General features: G+C 43.6%; 1 protein-coding gene across 1 annotated transcript in view; it reads left to right on the top strand.

Annotated features, from left to right (window-relative positions):
- Window positions 1-2,570: 2,570 nt before the first annotated feature.
- LOC146175671 (arylsulfatase B-like) overlaps window positions 2,571-18,113 on the top strand; it is a 28,705-nt gene continuing 13,162 nt past the window's right edge. Inside the window, exons 1-6 of the mRNA XM_084580869.1 lie at window positions 2,571-2,672; window positions 5,297-5,456; window positions 10,432-10,544; window positions 11,778-11,894; window positions 16,895-17,020; window positions 17,154-17,280. Coding sequence (XP_084436995.1) covers window positions 2,571-2,672; window positions 5,297-5,456; window positions 10,432-10,544; window positions 11,778-11,894; window positions 16,895-17,020; window positions 17,154-17,280 — 745 coding nt within the window. The remainder of the gene's footprint in view (window positions 2,673-5,296; window positions 5,457-10,431; window positions 10,545-11,777; window positions 11,895-16,894; window positions 17,021-17,153; window positions 17,281-18,113) is intronic.

Genomic DNA, 18,113 nt, shown 5'->3' with positions numbered 1-18,113 from the left:
AGCTGTCGGGCTGGCGAGCGCATACCGCGAACTATCCGCCAAAGTTTGGCGACTTGTTGACGAACATCCAGCGTAGAACAAAAGTCACGCCATCTCTGCCGACTAATCTTATCCAGCTATCGTCGAATGTGACATCGTGCCCGTCGGCAGGCACGAAGGTCTTCAAGCTTTTTTGTGCGCAAAGCTTTCCTTTAAGTCGCCTGCGAATAGCGCAAACCCTTTGAAATGTCTTGTCATTTGAGGGCAAGCTATCGCTTTTAGGTGTGATTTGTGTGGTTTCTCTCAGGCAATAAGCCAATGCTTGTTCCTCATTTCGGGTTGCAGCAGTATTCCTCTGCTTGCAGCGTCTTTGTATGCATCGCACTCTGTAGATTGTATCAGAAATGTCTTTGTGACAAAAGGAAAGAACGCGGCTCCCATGTGCTGTGCGATGGAAGTGGGTATTAAGAGCCCCAAGTGGTGGAAATTGTCCAGGTATCTCTAGCACACCTCTGATAATGGGACTCCTAACCTTATGTGTAAGCGTAGGCGAATAATGGAAACAATTCCTGGTTGTAGAACTCGATTCCAATCAATAGGATTTGTCCATTGCGTTATCCATCGCGTCTGCTCATAAATGAGCCACAACATAAAGTATCGGTTGAGGTCCCCTTATAATAGTTTGATTAAATGATAATTACATCTTAGCCAAGGCAGGTAATATTTACTATCGCGCACCGCAAAATATCCTGATAGCTTTAGATTATTTTGCATGGTTTGGCGTCATAAACTGACACAACCTATGAAGGATGAAATAGTAGACGGCTCGCGAATAGTTTTCACCGCACAGGGATTTTTAACGTGCGCTTATACTATACAGTACATTACCTTCTCGCCCTTTGGGTCTTCCAGCTCAATGGTCATGCGCCCTAATCAATCCGTCACCTCAGCGGAAAAAACGTTGCCTGTGGTCTAGCTCTGGTTAAGCCTAGTTGAATTGCGAAAGCAACGGCTGCATGGCTACGATTTCGGTTGTAGCTTGTGGTTAAGCGTGCGGTTTAGAGAAAAACTGTTCAGAGAAAAGTTAGTTGTGCGCGTGCGCGAGCTTGCGAGCGCGTTCGTGCGTGCGTGCATGCTTGAGTGCGCACGCGTGTGTGTGCATGTGCGTGTGTGCGTGTGTGTGCATGTGTGTGCGTGCGTGTGTGTGCCTTGCAGCACTGTAGCCAGAGCAGCATCAACCACTGCAGCATCAACAAACACCGCACACGCTCTTCCTCCCCTTTCATCACTCCTGTATTGCTCTTACCCTTTCCTTGCGCATGTCGTTTCATATGTCTGCTTTTAATGTATATTTTGTTTTAACTTTTTTTGTCTGGTGGTCACGTTCACTGCACGAACAGCGTGTTGATGTGTGAGTCTTTTCAACCATTTTTTGGTGGCAGGTCGACACCGGTATGATGATTTTTTATTTCTTAGGTTTTCCTCTTGTTAAACTGGTTTATCTTTTCTGCTGTGTGTTTTATTTTTTAACAATGCATATAATCCCACTCCTGCCTAAGGCATTCTGCGAAGGCTGGCAGTGTTTCTGAAATAAATAAATAAATAATAAACTCGCGCCCGCAATTCGTTTCCGCCCTCCAGCGCGTTACTTTCGTCCTGAGAAATTATAAGTCGCCTTTCCACTGCCATGTTTTTAACCCTGCAAAACTGCGTTATCCCGGTTAGAACTTTCGCTTTTTGTGCGCGTGCGTGTGCGTGTGCGTGCACATGCGTCTCTGTGCGTGTACGTGTGTGCTTGCGTACATGGATGGTTGCTCATGACTCTATAGAAAACAGTATATTTGGTGTCCCCGAACTGGAAGGCCTCAGAAGAACGACTCATCTACACTCGGACAGCAGCTAATATCTTCATTCATGTCACTCCTGTGGGCAAATCTTTCAAAACACTCGACATATCTACTATGACATATCGACTTCGACGTATCGACTTCGACATATTTACAGAATTTTACCTGATTTTATGGCTGGCGCTGTGCCGAAGAGAATATATTTATACATTGCTATTCAACAGAGTGCTAGCTCGCAAATTCGCCACGTTGAGTGGGGTCCTAGAAACCTTTCCGAGCAGTCCATCTAGATACAAATCCTTAATAGCCTATATTTGTCGTGTAATGCTCGTACTTTTGATTTCTTACCTGCGTTTGGTACACTGCTTGGCAGAAAATGCTTTCCTGCTTACTGATAAAAAAGCCAGGCGTGAAGCAAAGGACAGAATAAGGTAAAAATTCGAGACAAATGTCATAGTTTTGTCATAATGGATGCCTTTCCGCAATTGTTTAGTACTTTCTTGCAGCACTGTAGTTGTTTCTCTAGTACTTTTCTGAAGTCTATCGTTCTGCAGTTGGTTTCTGTGTAGCTGCACAAAATAATTCCATTATTCAGAAAATATATCTTATCACAATAGTTTCACTGCCAAAAACAAACCAGAAATTCGAATTCTGTATTTTTTCAACTGGAAATCCGCGCCCGGCAGCTAAGCCTGGATTTCAGTTAAAGCTGTTTCGTTTTTGTCTTTCCGCAGGAGCACGAAAATGAAGACCACTTTCTTCATATCATTTGTGAATTTTCTTCTACCGCTTGCCTTGTGTGCCAGAACGCCGCCTCACATTATAATCTTCATCGCGGACGATTTGGTGCGTATTCAATCAGCTTTATTTAAGACTGCTTACTTACGAATGCCAATCAATAGTAAGTTTGCACCATGCAGTAACCGAATCCGAAGCTCCTTTCTTACACGATTATGGCAACGTTTCTGAGAAAGGTGGCGTATTGTCTGTGTTCTTCGGAGCATTTTCAGATGGTGCAGTACCCTTGAACTAAGAGGAGCAGGGCCTTTACATCCAGTAGGTATAGGTGCGTGGATTATGCACGCGTGTATTTCGGAATTTTTTGCTACTACATCAGTCCTTTTGAATTTTGTGTCGAGAGTTATTGCTTTGCATTGTTTTACATTCGGAAACTCTCCGACTGCGAAATAATTAAAATGTCATTTTTTTGAAACAAAGAATCGGTCTACACGAGAACTTACAGCACCTTGTGACGAGAACTACAGAGCTATCAGTTGAGACACGTGTGACAAGCGTCGACTTCATGTTTCATCGAGGTGGTGCAACGAGTGTGTACATGCATTCTGACACCGCAAGACAATTTATAAAGCTTTCCTTTAATGTTAATGTCTTAGCACCGAGACGCCTGACGCGGTGGCGCAGTGGATAGGGCGATCGATTGCTGTACCCAAGGTCACGGAGCTCGAGTCCCTATCGCGGCGGCCGCTTTTCGATAGAGGCGGAAAGCAAGGCGCCCTTGTGCTGGGGGATGTCAGTATAGGCTACAGAACTTTGCGTGGTTGAAATTTCCGGAGTACTCCACTTCGGCGTCTTTCATAGCCTGAATCACTTTGGGACGTTAAATCCCGTGTACCAACCAGCCAATTCCTTGAAAACGTTTCCCAAACGAAGCACAGAGCGCAGATAGCAATTCTTACATAAACAAAAAAAAAAGTTTTCCGTTACAATGGTGGCCCAACGTATAGGATACGGGTTCTTTATGCCTTTGAATTGCTCTCACGTGCTGTCAGCACGGTGGTCGTTCACGTCTAGGCATTACGACCGTGTTTCCTGGGTCTCATCCAATACATATAGCGCATGTTCGCCAGGTGCCCCTGAACAGACCCGTGCTTATATAATTTTTTAAAAATCAAGGTTGATAACTAAATTTCTCGAAATGAGAATACCACGCGTTAAGACTGCACAAATATATAGGCAGCGCAGCCGCGTGAATGGGGCGTGAGCACTCAGTAAGTTGAACGAAGAAATTAAGTAAAACCAATTGCTAATTTTACAGAAAAGCAAGGGTTCAACAGAGCCTGTTCTGTCCATGATTATTTGTGAATTCTTCTTTGTTAGCGCTATGGAACCTTTCATTTTCTGAAGAGAATGAAGTAACATAATCGCAACGGTTACCTTTACTGGACATTACGTGGTACAGCGGAGAGGCTCTTATACCGAAACGTTTTATATTCTGGACGTGTACACAGCCCGCCAAGAGTAAATTGCTCAAAAGTTCATCTTAATTCACACTGGATAAATAGAAATGTCGCCGGAGATAATGGTATTCAGTGTCTTTTACTAACCCACGACAGAAGAACGTAAGGAAACGTATTTTGCGGACATTAGAATAGCTTCACTTCATTTATCAATATTTAGATATCGAAACATTGCGTAGTAGTTAGTCTGTCGCTTTGGCGGCCTTCGGAACCATGCATAGCTTGTATGTTGCTTTAAACAACCATCCTAGTCTCACCGAAGCTGCCATCAAGTTTGACTGAAGCTCTTCAGAGGTGTATAGCCTATAGCAAGTGACATATGACACCATAACAGGGCCGCTTTTCTAGCGGAAAGGTGCGACTGCCTGCGTGGTTTGGTTACAAGACTGCTGGAGCGTGCAACGGGTGTCTGTGAAAATCAATTCCTGTTTTAAAATTGTACTTGGTGTCCACCATTAGCCACTGTTAGAGCGATCTGGACACGCTTCCTAATCTCTTCGCTAATGGGGGAGTATTTCATTCAAAACCATACACGTATATTTAGTAGACTTGTTTCCTTTCTAACGTTTGACTTGCTTGCCTATATTTTGATCTCCCCTTATTGTTGTTCTGTGATTTAATCACGAGAAATGCATGTTAAACGTTAACAGTCATTTTTTTTCCTCTCTTCTGGTCATCGCTTTTTTGTTGCACTGAGTCTTTAGAATCCTAAACTCAACTGTCATCATTCACATTCTGTCCTGAGTACAACCGTCCTTCATTAGGCTGGAACGAAATGTGTTTTAAATGTAGGAAATAAATGCCCATCCTTCGTGATATGTAGCAGTTACAAATTTCCCATCACAATAGCTCGCTGCAAATCAAAATTATGAAGGCGTAAGTTGAAACTTGTTATGATACACTCTGGTGAATTTCTGGTGAACCCGCCGTGGTGGCGCAGTGGTTACGGCGCACGACTACTGTTCCCTAGGACGCGGTATCGAATCCCGGCCTCGGCGGCCACTTTTCGATGGAGGCGAAAAGCAAGGCGCCCGTGTGCTGTGCGATGTCAGTGCACGTTAAAGAACCCCAGGTGGTCAAAATTTCCGGAGTCCTCCACTACGGCGTCTCTCATAGCCTGAGTTGCTTTGAGACGTTAAACCCCACAAACCAAACCAAACCATACATTCTGGTGAATAAAGCGCATCAAGTTTCTCGCACTGTGACACGCAGGGCTGGGACGACGTCAGTTTCCACGGGTCCTCACAGATTCCGACACCCAATCTAGATGCCTTGGCAGCGGATGGCATCATCCTTAACAGCCACTATGTGCAGTCCTCGTGTGCCCCTTCGAGGGCAGCTCTCATGACGGGGCGCTACCCAATACGCACAGGTAATCACAACGAAAAATGATGACGCCTCTATTTATTATTACTTTTGCTTCGACAGATATTGACTAGAGTATGACGTGTATCACTAGTGATGGTACCAAATAAATTAAATCAAGAAAATTTAGTGCAACCTTAAATTGTTTATTTCTCTAAGGTGCACTCAGCGCCAACAAAAAAATCTTTTATCTATCCAAAACCTGCCCATGCAATATTTTAAATGGTTGTACTTTGGAACCTGACCGAATTTTGTAAACGTGGGCCGATATAAACTAAGCTGCCTGTAAATGCTACCATGTACGTACTGCACATGATTAACCTCTCTCTTCAAGCAGCATATTTAAGCTAGCGAAATGGTCACCTATTGGGGGGCATCAAATGCAAGCGTTTATTCAGCGCCACTAGTATTCAGGTTATTAAAAGAAGCCGCACCCTGAAAGAGAACTTTTCATGTGTTGAATAGCTCAGCTAATTAGAATAAACATTAACAGGAAACGGTCCAAGCTTGCAGTTTAACATTTTTATATTTTTGAAATGGTAGAATTATAAGTCCCCGCGGCAAGCACGACAAAAGATGCGAGCGTTTATTTACACATTTGATTTTAGATATTAAGACACATACGACTCATCGGACATATTATTCGTGAAAGATTTCCTACCACGAGCTGTGCTAGTGTGCTCCGAAAGCAAGTTCAACTAGTAAACGTTCTGCTTAAAGGGTGAGACCTCGCAAACTTTAAATATTTTGAGCTATATGATAAAATTGTATCTGTATCCAGACTTTAATCATCACTGCTCTTTTTGCATTTCAGTTTTAGTTTGCGTTTATATTGGCACTTACTCCCTTATAAAAACGCAATCGGCTCTTGTATACTCTTCGGCTGTCTCTTTACCTCCTTTACATGTTTCTTCAAGAAAAATATCTTTTTTTTTTAGCAGATAACTTACTATATTATAACCAGAGTACTGACAATCTACGGAATGGCTATCTTTTTAAACCGGTTTTCGTAGATTATCTCATGTCATCAGTGACGAGCGAGATTTTCGTGCCGACTTCACAATGGTGGTCATCACAGGCAATTGAGGTGTGACACTATTCCAGCTTCTAGCTGTTGCTTACCTCGGGGAGCCGAAGGCTCGCATAGGAATCTGCAGTAAGAACGACGAGAAGAAGGAAGACTAGGATTGGGGGCGGGAGCGCACGAGATGGAGATTGAGCGCCATGTTGGCGCATCAACAAACGTGAGGAGAGCCGGGTATTAAATGCAGTGCAAGGCGTCCTGGCGTGTGCCCTCCTTCTTCTCTATAATCTTAATGCCGCTCACTAGCTATAACCTGATCCGAAAGGTCTTTTTTATCATTGGAGGATATAGAAATAAAATTTTAAATACAAGTTTATAATCTACAAGTTTTAAATCTACAAATACAAGTTTTAAATCGTCCCCTTTTCGCGCCGTTCTCGGTAAATGGTGTGTTTGCCAAGCGGGCGTTTAGCAACGTCCGTGTTAACGTGCGTGTTCGGCAAGGTTTGAAGATAATCGAAATTCAGCATAGACGCAGGAATTCCAATTTGTACGAAAGCGAAGTCCCGCTCGCGCAATGCGGTGCACGCGCTTCCCGATTCCAACGCTTCCTTCGGCGGAGCGCAGCGCTAGGTGGCCGGTAACGCGAGGCTCTCTCTAGATTTTGTGCTTCATTGAAGGCGCACCATCCGCTCCTTCGCCTCTACTGATAACGCCTTGCAATATGGGTATTTTTTGTGAACGCCACTCTCCTACTCGCCGCTCCAGTGGCTGGTTGCTATGCAACAAGCTAGGCATGATGGGACTTTTACGGCCCGATGTGGACGCCTCTTGTCCACGCGATGAAAGGGTCAAGTAAGGCTTTCACCTTAACGGAAGACGCCCACTCGGCTCTTCTTCAAGTAAAAAGCGCTAAGTTAGCTCGACCTATAAGGCTGCACGCCTTTTTCTGTCTCCGGCCTCTTGACTAAAACGCACCATAATATATCAAATGCCTTACCAATTACAGCAATGCTGGATACCGCCTTCTGGTCCTTTGAAGGTATATCTCTTGTGAAATATCTTAGGCATGATAAGTTTCTTTACTATGAGTGCTGGATCCAGTCAAATTGCCCTCGCCAATTTGTCGGATATGATCTCAAGACTTTGCTTCAAAGCTTATTTTGGAACTTGTACTCTGGCATCTGGCTGTTTTTAGAGTAAGCTGCACTACTCAGGGTGCAACTTGGGATTTCACCTCCCCATGGCCCAATGAAAGGCTAATTAAACGCAAGTATTCGTTTAATTAGTCCTCTGCTTAGATAAATACAACCATAAACTAGTTGGACGCTGTTGAGTAGGGCAGCAAGAAATAATGAATTCTATTTTTCCGCCGAGCACTTTGCTTTCTTAAATGACGGTAAAATATCACATTTGTGGTTTTTCCTTCTGGTAGTTTTACGCGGAGTTCACTCGCACGTCAAATTAAGGTCAGGGGCAGAACACATCCTCGATGGAAACATTTCCCGTCATTCTGCAGGGAACCAAGCCCTGGCTTCTCATTCAAAATTCATATAGTTAATATGTGGACAGTTCGTGAATATGACTCAAGAATACGCATTGTGACACCTTTGGTGAGGGCAACCCTAGGCTTCCGAATGCGTCCATGTCATCTGTCGGAGATCGACTGAAACTTGAGCAGCCGGCGTGGCACTAACGCTCCATATCCAAGGGTCGCTCTTCCGGCCCCTCTCTTATTCGTTTGCCGTAATGGCGTTCGTTTACCACCGTGGCATTCTTTCACTGATATGTGATAAGTTGAGGAAGGAAAAAGAGCAATATTGTCGGAAGCAAACTCATGTTAATGATATCCGAACCGAGGTAAACAGGAAATAACGTGACAGACATGCATTGAAGAAGAGATATTACCAACGCCCACTTATGGAGAGCGGGCTCTAACCCGGATTGCATTACGTGGCTACATATGGGAAAGGAGGTTGGACTCCAGGAGACTAGTTAGTAGGCTACTGCTTTTATTAAATGACCAGATGTCTTGCCTCTAGTGCACATTTCTCTCGTCGTAGCGTATTTCGTAACATTCGTCGTGCTTTATTTCCTTATTTACGACCAAAACGACTTCAAGAAGTCTTTATTATTTAAATAACTCACGCAAATTTGGGTCTATGTTGTGGGCGAGCAAAGAAAGTGAACTTGATCGATAAGTTTCTGAGCCAGAGTACCTTCTGCTGCCATCGTGGTTACAAGAATATTGAAAATGATGATCTACGCATGGAAACAATTTTTTTTGGCGTTCATCGCATAATAAAGGTACCCGTTATTTAATTATTTCTTTAGATACCATAAGGGCCCTTCAGGAGATAATACAGGGGGATTCATAATAGAAAACACATTTTTATAAAAGAGCAAATAAATCTGTATGCAGAAAAAAAATAATTACAATACAGATGGTAGAAAAGAGCTTCTCGGACAAAAAGGAAACATCACTCGTCCATAACAACCGTCAATTACAGCAGTTGGACATAATGAAATATCATGGTAGGACTTAGCACACGTGAAACAGCGATACATTATAAACCATGTAGTGGTCTACTCAAGCATACGCAAGCATATACACACCGTACGTTAGTCAACTGAAAAGATTGTATACACGTTACTGGCCTTACTCAATTCTAAGTACGATAGAAGATAGTTGCCTGAAATGTTGATGTGTCGAGGACAACGGCAATGCCAGATGGGAGCATGTTCCATTCATGAATTGACAGTACGAAAGGAGAATACAGGTATCGTTGTGTGCATTCAAGATAAGTTTAATCTTGTGGATGTCATCCTTTAGAGTAGTGATGTGCGGCGCCGGTAGAAGGTGCGAACATGAAAATGGTGGGCTGCTTTGGTAGAGTGCATGAAGAAACGACAAACGGCTGAATTTTGTGCGCAAGGCTAGTATCGGGAGAATAAGTGATATTTTTGTTGCTGTTACACTAAGATGTCGAGAGTACTGCGAAAGGATAAAACGCCGAGCTTTGTTTTGGGCTTATTTTAACATGTTAATAAAGCAGGCATGGTGAAAGTTCTAAATCACTCACGCATACTCATGTGCGGGCCTACTGAGCGTGTAGAATGCCTGTAATCTTGTGTTCTGGTCCGCTAGATGCAGGCGGCGTTTAGGAAGAGCAAGTTTCTTTAAAGCTTTGGAAGCGATGAACTCTGCATGAGTGTTCGAGCATAAATTTAGGTTAAATTTCACGCCAAGATACTTGACAAAGTCACTACGTTTAAGAAAATAATTGGGAGAAAAGTTTACAATGTTGTAAAATCGATTATGAATATATTGATAGAAAAGGTTCTCTCCGGCACGCGACAATAGTTCCGTTCTGAAGATTGCCCGGTGATCAAAGTGCCAGGCTGCCACTGAAGGCGAAAGAAGCTAGTTTTTTAAAAAAAGTAGCAGAGGAATAGATGCCTGCCGTGGTGTGACCGAATATATTGATTGTTATCATGGTGTCAAAAAATACAGGGAGAAATGCGTTCAGGAACTTCTTTTCTAGAAAATGTAAAAAATGTTTACATTTGGTACTGCTCTAAGCGGTCGACAAAAGAAGTGTAAAAGAAAGTGAGACAACTAATTCCTCCTGACTACGGTGAACTAAACTGAAAAAGTCAATTTTTGGAGCATCCTGATATATATTATCAATGGCGAGACTGAATTTAGTTTATTCACAGTATTGGGTTTGAGAAAGCGTTAAGACAAACTCTGACTGTGTACAGTTCCCGTGTAAAGTGCCGCAAACTCGGTTTATTTTTCTTGCGCTGTTAATACGACTTCTGGTACAGAAAGCTGTTGCCGCACGAAATAAATGCTTGTTCCTGAAACATGATTTCTTCGGCTTGCCACCTATTCGCCTCTAGAAACCTATATGCCATTTTAGTCATCTTTGTGTCATTTCCTTCCGCATCAAAGGCATGCAGGGGTTGTTCCCTGGAATTGAGGGGCCTTGGGGACTGCCTATGAATGTCCCTATTCTGCCACAGTACCTTAAGAAACTTGGCTACGAGACACACTTAGTTGGAAAGGTATGTTCACCTTGAATTTGGCCTGGTTTTTGTCTTAATGCTTTCAAGAAAGAATTGGTTGTCTTGTCCGTGCAACGCCTAGATTATTACACTGCAGGAATGCATGCGTTCTGTTCCTCGTTCTGCTGGCACAAAGTACAGATTGTGAGGAAACTTAGTTTTAATCACGTGCGTGCTGCTGTGTTGTCGCGCAGGATGGCGAGTAGCAGCATATGATAACTGAAGTAAAACACATAGTTGAAGCTAATTACGTCGACGTGTCTTGCAATTATATAATCATTACAAGATACACTTCTGCTGGTGGCTTGAGGGGAGTTTTAACAGTTGTTACCCCAAGTAGTTTGCGCAAGAAGGCTGGCAACCACTGCAATTTCTTCGCGTCGACATTAAAATCGCCGCAGATGATGAGGGGAGCGTCCGGTCTTCTTCCGCGGTTAACGTTCTCGCCTCTCGCTTCGTAAGGCGGTAGCGTTCTCGACGAAGACTTTCTCGGTAATCGGCAGCAGCACTCGTGGAATATTCATCGATGACGAAGCTATTATGTGAGCTCATAACATCTTAGCAAAACAGGTGGCAGTTACAAGTGGAATACTCAAAAGGCATAATGATCGTTCTTAAGCGAGTGTACGGCTACTTCAGGATAGTTGGCGCCATCTTCTAGTATTAAGGCGTTACAAACAAAGCTGCGGTGCGCGTTTAGTGCGTCAAGTGGCGCCACTAAGGCACCGAGCTAGCATGTTTTTCAACACTAACACTCTCACCAATGCAATGCATTATTGGGGGTAGTAAATTAAAAACACTATTCAGAGTGTGACACTTATTCACTTGTCATTATTTTAAAGTAACATATTTTACAATTACACATGAGAGTTTCGAAATATATCTTCTGATATCTAATCCGGTCGACATTGCAAGCATGATCTGCCTTGATAGACAGAACCATGACGGTAAATGGAAGCTGAAAGTGCAACCGCTAAATAGATTTCTCCACTAAAAGTAATCTCTTTGCACTTTCTTAGCTGCCCTTAGATTTGTGGCTGTGCAATTTCAAGTGTGTTTCCAAGCGATTTACTGAAAACAATGTTTTAACTTTCGAAAGGTACTGATTTGCAGATATATTCGATGTTTTAGGGAATGTACTGAATGTAAGATGCATTGACTTCTTTCCGGACCAGGTACGGTGTTCGATTTTCAATCTACCTTTCTTGCTTGCTTGCGGTTTTGTTTTTCTAGTGGCATCTGGGTTATTACATGGAAAAGTTTACACCAACCTTCAGGGGCTTCGACAGCTTTTATGGCTTCTACAATGGCGAGGAGGACTACTATTCACACGACATCAACGGCCAATACGTGCGTTTTAAATACTCTTCAGACTACTCTAGCGAATGGTTTTGTAGGACCTGAATTTCATCCAGAATAGTCACACTCAGTGTATTTTAAATGTGTTCTTTGCTTTCGGAAAAGCAATGTTTTTGAAGCTAAATTGTGTGTCCGCCGGTCAACTTTAACATGCCATCGAACTACGATGTATGACATGCTCTCGTAGCTTGCTAAAAGGCACTGCTGGACGTTGTGTACTCTACGTTTCCAGTATAGCCTAAAAACTAGGGAAAACATGCTCCATTTCTGGTGAAATGCTGATTTGAGCTCATTGATAGTGTGCTCATTTTGCTTTGTTGCATGGAGTTTAGTACCAGTATCAAATGCGATTTCTGTGTTCGTGTGTCGTTATAGCAGATGTGATAGAGATTTCTGAGTTCTATAGTTTGCGGCTAGAACTATAATTTTCGGGTTGCCAAGTCTTGTGAGCTCCACCACTTACTACACAGATAAGTAAAGTCTGCGGTCACTATTTTAGTAAAGCGTTCGTGTTGCTAGCTAAAATATAAAGATCAGTTAACCTAGCTGGCGTCATGGCGTCTTGGCGTCTTGCCCTATCATGGCGTCTTGCCCTATCAAGTCCTGGAGCATCAATGGACAAGAAGTGGAAGCTGTGACAGATTTTCTGTTCTTGGGCTCCAAGATTACCTCGGAAGGAGACTGCAGCCATGAAATTAGGAGACGCTTGCTTCTGGGAAAGAGAGCAATGGTTAGCCTTGACCGCCTAGTAAAGAGCAGAGACATTAGTCTGCCAACCAAGATCCGCATAACTCGTGCTATGGTCTTTCCAGTTGTGATGTATGGATGCGAGAGTTGGACTGTGAAAAAGGCTGACCGCCGAAGAATTGACGCGTTTGAATTGTGGTGCTGGCGAAGACTCTTGAGAGTTCCTTGGACTGCCAGATGATCAAATCAGTCGATATTGTGGACCATAAACCCTGACTGCTCATTGGAGGGTCAAATTCTAAAGTTAAAGCTCAGCTACTTTGGTCATCTGATGAGAAGAGAGGAGTCGCTGGAGAAAGATTTGATGTTGGGAAAGGTTGAGGGTCGCCGGAGAAGGGGTAGGCAGCGAACGCGATGGTTAGATGGCATCCTCGAGGCACTGCAGCTGAAGTTATGTGATGTTAGGAAGATAGTGAGAGACCGGAAAGCGTGGCGTGACATGGCCCATAGGGTCACGAAGAGTCGGACACGACTGAACGCCTGAACTGAACCTAGCTAGCGCTGAGTAATGGCGCGCCGGTGTAATTACATCTGCAGCTTCGAATCATCATCACCAGCCTTACTGTAGGGCAAATGTTTCTATCACATTTTTCTTAAAGAGAAGCTCAAACGCTTTTCGCAAGAAAACTAGTTCTGTGCGTCATTCTATAGTTCTTGGTCCGCTGAACAAGACTCTCAGGCTTTGAAATTGCAGAAATGAACGAAAACTGAAGCTTGTAAAAGAAAACGAGCACCAGTGGGTCCGCTCTCCAAGCAAACCACACTGTTGTCCGTATCAGTGCCACATGAAGAGAGCTTACCGAAACGGTACCGGCAGTGAGTGCGGCGGGCGGCTGCTCTGGCCGAGCGCACTCCCTGGTCGCCACATCGGCGCCGCAGCAGACGACGCTTGGGGGTTTAGCAGCACTGTAGTAAGCGGGTTACTCATAGAACTCCCTATTGTAAATCACTTTGTCTCAAAGTGAAATGATGATATTCTTAATTACGGCGCCGCTTTAGCAGAGGGGCTAAAGTATACAAGAAGATCGGATGAGCTGCGACGCACCGGCGACTGCCGCTCCACAACTGTTAAGAGAAACTTGCTTGTATCACAGTTATCATTCCTACAATCATCTAAACACGGGGCACCAATCCAGAGTAAGGGTTAATTTTTTACATACCGTTATCCCTGAGATTAATATTTAAGATAACAATAAAAGTGAGTACGCTTTCTAGACAATAGCGCAAGGGATCCACGGAGAGCTCGCGAAATCGCGGCCGGCGTGGGATGTGGAGGCAGCGCTGTCTTCGGACGATGCTTGAGCACGCTGTCGCCACGCTAGCAGCCCAGCAGTCCAGAAACTGCGTTATAAATGACTATTGCAAATGCAGCTTTGTTCTAGCGATCGTATACATTTCGTTTTCTGTACCTAATTTGTAATTGTGGACGTAAACGCGAACTTCGGCGAGCTGTAACAACAGTGAGCCGTGGATCATGTTTTAAGTTCGGTACCCTCGGTTATGCGTAAAGATGGTGAAGCCAGCCGGGCAACAACAATATTAACCTGATTATGTGCTGGCACAATGACAGAACTGGACTGGACTTCAGTTGCGCTGATTAATTGCTATGCCAAGTGGTAACAATCGCTGCCAACATTCGATGTTCGTCATCTGCACGAAAACCATCAGTGCAAAACACAGCTGATTCCAAAGGCACGAAATTTTTCCTTTTCATGACAGAGACCCACCGCGCTGAAAGTTTCTCATGATCTGGGAAGCTATAAAGCACCACGTCACCTGGACCACCAATGTTCGCATAAAGGAAAGCCGTGCTGATAGCCCCTAGTCGCTTTACCACTCACAACAGTGTTTCTTCTCGAATGACATGAGAAAAATATTTTTTTCGAATATCGCGTGGCGCTTATTTTACAACTGAGCGAAAGAAGCTCAGCAGTCGAAGGGCGTCGAAGCGCGCGGCGGGCCTCTTAGCAACGGCTGCGTATCTGTCTGTTGACTTCGTGGAATCTTTGAACACAGGGAATCGTTCATCACAGAACGATTGAACTGGAGAAACAAAAAACTGCACCAGCAGCTATTGCGCTGATCCGTCGATCACTAAAGCGCGGGATGGAGCGAAGCAAGCGTGCAAAAAGCGCAGCCGGCTTATTCTCGGCATACCGGAATTGACGTCACATCCTCATGTTCTCCAGTTTCGGCGTACCGCCCCGCCCCTCCTGGCAGTGAAGAGGGGGCACGTTTTTATTGAGCGATTTTGGCTTTTCTTATAGACAGATTTCAGAAAAAAAAAATTGACACATCTGATTATTACGGCCTCTTCTTTCCAAACACTGAATTTCATGCGATTTAAAAACCGCTTCAGCTTCACTTTAACAATCCTATCTTTTGCCTGCTGCGCCCATGGAATCCCCGCCAACACGTAATGTCACAAACCGACCTAACGTTCTGCCGACCTATGCTACGCTTGTCTTCGCTTGAATCAAGCATCTTACCTTTAGTGACCTTCGTTTATTTTGTATTCACATCACATGCTCTGCCCATCGCCGTTTCCTTTTGTGTTTTCAAGTGGAATAACAGTAAATCACGTTTGCTCCCTTACCCATTGTGATAGCTGACTAAACGCTGCAGTTAAAAAAAGAGTCATGCTGGCAGAAAAGCGTGTAGCTGAACTTTATGCTCTCATGATGCTCTTAAGAATTATAAGATAGTCATTGCAAACTTGTTAAGATTGGCTATGTACTTCAGCCATTAACAAATAATTAACATGTTTTGAGTAACAGTATTAACCCGTTGTAGCACAGACTCTACGCATGTCTACAGCCTTTGAGTAGTATATCATTAAATGTATTTAAAGCATGGTATTTATTAAAAACTCATATTAAGTTGTCTCCCGGAGAGGACCCATAATTTTCAGCCAATATATTTCACCTGTAGCTGGGTGACTATTATTATTGCTCAACAATTAGCATAGAGCAAACGTCATCAATACTACCCTTATGTGAAAAATATACCTCAATACCTCGAGGCTCTGGATGCGTGGTACTGCAATAGAGAACTTTTTTTTAGTTTGACCTTATATCACTCTGTTGAAATATAACTGCTGTTACACTTCGGGAGCCTGGCGAAACGTGTTTGCTCAGGGAGAGAGGTAACAAAAGGCAGCAAAAAAAGGATGAGTCCAGTAAGTGAATGAGTGATTTAGCAAGTGAAAACTATATTGCGTTTGATGAAAATTGGAACTTTCGTTCAGCGTGCTGGTTAACCACGCTCCGATCGCTACGACACTTTCGCACATTACCTTTCTCCCAAATATACTTGACCGTCGAGGTCGTCGCTCTAAAGCGCAACATTCCAGCGCGAGGTGTAGCATACTCAATGTGTGGCACTCCCTATGCGTAGCATGAGGGAAGGAAATAATTTAGGAGAGGGAGTTAAGCCACAGTTTTTGATAGCAGCAGTTAGGTCTCTGGCTCACGCTTTGGTCACGCATTTGCGGCATCTCAGGATATCTCAGCATGCACCACTAGACATGACTGCATCACGGCCAGCAGGTAATCTGGCGATACGCAGGGCCACCTCCAGTTGTCGCAGGCTTTCACAACCACTTGCAACCGAATGCTGACTGAACTAAACGCACAACAGTGAAGGCCAACGCCCTGTGTAGGCGTGGAATGTTTTGCACCATTCATGAAGCGCAAGGATAGGACCAAAATGTAAATTTCCAACATATGCAGGTGACGACGGTGATGCAGACGGCGCGTGAGATGACGTGTATGCAGAGAAATTCAGTAGACCTTGAGAAAGCACGTGACTTCTGCAACATTATTGTTAGCAGCTCGGATAGCTGAGGCCTTTCCTAAGCTTTCCTTCCTTCACGATGTGCACCGATTTTCTGACCAAGATTGGGAGTGGTATTCCTGGTCTTTCCTTGCACGACAGACAGGGCGGATTTTATTATGAACAATGAGGTTTAGAAATCTGTCTGCAGTTCCCTGCTCCCTGCTTAGTTTTGTATCGAGGTAATAAAACGCTTCATGGACGACGGACAGGGCGGATTTTATTAAGAACAGCGAGGTTAGAGAATCGTGTCTACAGTTTCCTGCTCTTTGCTTAGTTTTGTATGGGGTATTGAAAGGCATCATGAGACATCTGAGGTGCTCTAGCATGTCGGCGTACATCCCCGATGCCAAATCAGTTTGTTCTAATACTTCTCTCTTGGTCTTCCTTTTTTTATGTTTTCTCAATAGCAAAAAGAAGCATGCCTTGACTTTTGGTTTAACAGAGACCCACTGCGCACAGCAAATGGATCCTATTCTACCACACTCTTCACACAAAGGGCCCAGCAAGTGATCCGAGAAAGGGACAAAGTTAAGGTAACTACAGTTTTAGCATGTTTTTAGAGCTGAACCAGAAACATCCCCCCCAAAAACGTAAATCCGAGCGATACCCTTATTACCTTCGTTTTATGTAGGTTAACCACTTGTTTTGTCACACGCCTGCTCGCAGCCACTATTTCTGGTGGTGAGCTACCAGGCTGTACACGGGGCGCATGCTCAAGGTGACCTTCAGGCACCGGCTGAAAATGTCAAGAAATTCCCTCATATTGAAGAGCGGAACAGAACAATATTTGCAGGTAAGGAGGCATGAGGAGGCCATGGGAACCAGAACCTATTGAGCGTGTTGGCTTAGATATATCGTGCTTAGAAGGATGCAAAAGAGGTTCGATGAAGAATGCATTCGCCAGGGCAAACAATTGCCTTTTTTCGAATGCGTTTTATCTGCCCAATACATCTATTAGCGCTAAGAAGATGGGGCACTGTACTAGTTTTATTCTCTGAATAAAGATTCAAGAGAGTTGATTATTTAAGTTTTGCTTCACATGGCGAAAGCTCTCCGTTTGGGCATTCTATTCGATTCAGACAACTAAGTATGAGCGACATTTGTTCATTGTGTTTCGCATGAAGAGTATTACCGAATACTCTACTGTTTTTTTCTGAAGCGCACGTTGGATTTAAACACTGAAGATGAAACAGAAATATAGTTACTCAGGGCTATCTGAATGCTAAATATATCATCCAGGCTTTTTACCGCTGATCAAATGTGGGAGACTTGTTCTATGCTATTTCTTTTCATTAGGTTATGCGATGTTTAATTTATTGCCTTCTTGTTTATTAATGTTGCGAACTTTAGAGTACGGTGAAGTGTCCATGTTGACAGATTGCGAGAGTTTTTTTATATTCGATTGAAATCCATTTGCCTAGATGGACTTTGCATTTGTATGAGTGCCATGATTTCATTTGACGTACCTTTGTAGTCCTTTGCTTATTCTCTAATAATCCGAGAACTATTGTCCACTAGTCTGCAAGTCTCTAAACGCAACGTACTGTACTTTGAAAGTTTGATACGCATAATCTTTCTCATATTTCCAGGTTCTAATAAATGGTCTTGCATAAATAAATAAGACAG

This window comes from Amblyomma maculatum, chromosome 10, assembly GCF_055883805.1.
Source record: "Amblyomma maculatum isolate TAMU_Amacu chromosome 10, ASM5588380v1, whole genome shotgun sequence".
In the NCBI taxonomy this organism is placed as follows: Eukaryota; Metazoa; Arthropoda; class Arachnida; order Ixodida; family Ixodidae; genus Amblyomma; species Amblyomma maculatum.
Note: the sequence above shows the minus strand (reverse complement) of the source record. Positions and strands in the feature narration are given on the sequence as shown.